General features: G+C 37.8%; 1 protein-coding gene across 1 annotated transcript in view; it reads right to left on the bottom strand.

Moving 5' to 3' along the window:
* The window catches only part of LOC132167650 (gamma-tocopherol methyltransferase, chloroplastic-like), a 17,043-nt gene extending 14,008 nt beyond the window's left edge, over window positions 1-3,035 (bottom strand). Inside the window, exons 1-5 of the mRNA XM_059578664.1 lie at window positions 2,634-3,035; window positions 1,276-1,445; window positions 766-870; window positions 385-588; window positions 26-128 (exon numbers count right to left, since the gene is read on the bottom strand). Of these exons, the coding sequence (XP_059434647.1) occupies window positions 26-128; window positions 385-588; window positions 766-870; window positions 1,276-1,445; window positions 2,634-2,976 (925 nt within the window). The 5' untranslated portion in view covers window positions 2,977-3,035. The remainder of the gene's footprint in view (window positions 1-25; window positions 129-384; window positions 589-765; window positions 871-1,275; window positions 1,446-2,633) is intronic.
* Window positions 3,036-3,280: the final 245 nt, after the last annotated feature.

The following is a 3,280-nucleotide window of genomic DNA, read 5'->3' as shown; positions in this document are numbered from 1 at the left end:
AGGTTTGTTAAGCTTAGTAGCTTACCACTTCGCAACAGCGATGTCATGTCCTTCCATGTCAATGCTGAACGTATCACTGCTGGCCAAAATGGGGCGACATACGGCGACCAATCTGCTGTCTTAATATCCTGTCACGGCAGCCAAAGAATTTACTGTTGTCTCATGTGCAAAATTGAAGTTTTTCAAAGGAGAAGATGCAACTTAAAAATGAGCAGTCAAAGGTCATGTGAATCAATCAATCAGGGGACTCAAACACTAGGTTTTAAGTAGCTTGTTTTCTCATGAATTTTATGTCAGCCGTAACAAGAAGAGTAAAATAAATATTTGAGCTCAAAGAGCCGAGTTTCAAGCTCTTCTTTCCCATCCAATTGGGTAGGCGAATACCTGGAGAGAAAGAGACTCCAGTAATTTGACATAATCAACAGTTGAACACCATGCTGGAAGATAATAAGATTTGCATATCTTGTTCAGAAGCTCTTTCTCCCACGGCTGCAAAGCTTCCTCAGAAGGAGCGAGATCCCTATGGCACCATGTTACTATTATTATAGTTGCTCCTGGGGCTGCAACCCGAACCAACTCATTAACAAACTGCCAGTGAGAGAAAGAGAGAGAAAGAGAAAGAGAGAGGAAGTTAATATCAGTACACGAAATAAGCCAATATAAAGTGAAAAAGAAAGTCCAAGCATAAACTCTCTTAAAGCTTTTCAGGCATCACTGAAGGCAATAAAATGAATTGATCTTATAAAGATGGAATAGAGAAAGAACCTTTGCTTTGTCAGGCATGTGTTCACCGCTCTCCATGGACCACACCAGATCAAATTGTCCATCAGGAAATGGTTGTTCCAAAGCGTCTGCAACTTGAAAGGAAGCCTGCTAATTGTTCATATTGTTAAAATCAGAATACTACATCAAACACCTCATGTCTGCTGTTACAGTACTATCGAGGCAATCATAAATGGGGTCCAAACTTTTTGGTTATTGCTTTAGCATACATATCCAAATCCTGCTAATTCCCACCATTAGCATCAATTTATATCTCAAGCTATTAAAAAGATTGCAAAACAAAAGTTTGAAACCTATTAGTACAAGAACAGGAAGTGAAAAAAAAAATACCAACAATATCTCAGGAGAGGGAGTGATACTTGAGAAACTTATCAGGAGGCAAAGAATCAAAATATGCCTCCTGATATGCTTTGAAGCATATCATGTAATCAACTTTACCATCATACGAATGATGAGCTGAATAAGTTTGAAACCAAAAGCTTCACATTTTACCTTGTCGGCTAGTCCTTGGGCAGCAGCAAGAGCATTAGCTCTTTGGGCCTGGACAGGACTAAGGGTGATACCTTGGCATTTGGCCTCATATTTTCTTGCCAAGTATCTGGAGCTACCGCCTATCCCACACCCAACATCAACTACGCTTTTAGGCCCTTTTGTAGGATCCTCTGCAAACCAATTCAGAAGAAAAAAACAAGCCGTTGAAAGGTCATCTTCATTCACAAGCACATACTTTGGAACAAAAAAAAAAACAAAGACCTCTCCACGTCAGAGCTAGATGATAAACTCAAAATAAACAAATAAAGGTCCGTCAACCCGCAAGATGGCTACTTCTATCGTATCAAAATTAATACAAAAGGTTGATAAATAAATAAAACAAAAATGGAAATCATGGGCCCTACCAATACATCAAATTGAACTACTAAAACATATTTATTTAATGAATGGGTCCTATCATGCAAACCAATTCTGCCTGCTGCTCTCAAAGTAAATACAAGCATATGAAACATTTGATTTTGACTTTACCTAACGTCTATTATAATAATATCTAATGTAGTCACATCATCCGGTGTGGTGTGGTGTGGTGTGTATCTCTACTCATTTCTCTTTATAGGTATTTAGCATAGGTTGTCTATTTTTTAACAATTTTTTAGGATTTAATTATTTTTCCTAACCAATCTCACCTAACATATTTTCTCTATAAATACACCAAAAATTGTATAAATTTCTACACAGTTCACAAAACACATAATAAGCCATTAAATTCACCATTTCTTACTATTATTATTTACTATCAAAGTTTGTGAGAGTAATAGTTAAAGAAATTAAATTTACTATTTCTAGTTATTCCGGTTTCTCTTTCTATTTTTCCAATCTTTTTTTTTTTTTTCTTTTTGTGTGAACATGTAATAAAAAAATAAAAAAAATTAAATCGTTATTTCTCGTCATTTTAAATTATTAAGACAATTAATAATTTATCAACCGCGTAAATTTTTCTAAATTAACCTCTTTTTTTTTTTGAGATATGATTCTCTTCATTCTTCAAACCATCTACCCACCATCTCATGTGAGTGGATCTTGATTTTTTCAAAAAAAAAAAAAAAAACAAAACAAAAAAATTAAGAGGAAAGATGGTGGATAGATGGTTTGAAGAATGCAGAGAAGCATATCTCCTTATTTTTCACTGAAAATCGTGTCCGTTTACAATAAATACCAAGTCCATCTAATCATAATAACAAGAGTAATGCTATAAACTTTAATCTTTATCTAGTACGGTAGTACCCAATGGTACAATGGTGAAATAAAAGGGGTAGTTTCTAGAACGCATATAAGGTGAGGGTGAGAGAGGAACCGACCCGAAAGCCCGGCGAATCGGAGCGCCTCATCGATCATGCGGATTTGGGCGGCCCGATGATCCGAGACCGAAACCGTGGAATCCGGGTCGTAGAAGCCGTGGTGCATGTGGTCGCCCCAGATGTCCTCCCACATCCCGGAAGACTCGTCGTAGAACTCCGCTATGCCCTTCTTAAGCGCCCCATCGTTCTTCCGCTCCGCTTCCATCGCCCGTGTCGTCGCGGTTACCGCAAGTGTCAACTGCCTCCTGTTGCTGGTCGTCGAACCAGGCGTGCGATGGAGTAAGTGAGGCCTAGGGCGGCATGTGTGGAGGAGCTGGCACGTGGGAAATACTGACGTGGTCATGGAGTCTCTCTGCCACCCTTCACTTTATGTCCCCACTCAGTACTCTGCGCTATTTTCTTGATTTGTCCTTTGAAAAAACCAACAAAGATCTTAATATTAATCAGATGATGATGACCCATCTATGTACTGATTAGTGCTTGATGGCAAATTGATCGGACGGTCGTAGATTGGTAATGCAAAGTTTGATTTTTATTTTTTTTTTGAATAACAAAGTTTGATTATATTGAGAGTATTATGCCCTTCGAAAAAAAAACTTCACTTTACCTATTCAACTTCCACTCGATTTTATAAACTTCCTTAAATT

The sequence above is a fragment of the Corylus avellana genome, chromosome ca1, assembly GCF_901000735.1.
Source record: "Corylus avellana chromosome ca1, CavTom2PMs-1.0".
NCBI lineage: Eukaryota > Viridiplantae > Streptophyta > Magnoliopsida > Fagales > Betulaceae > Corylus > Corylus avellana.
Note: the sequence above shows the minus strand (reverse complement) of the source record. Positions and strands in the feature narration are given on the sequence as shown.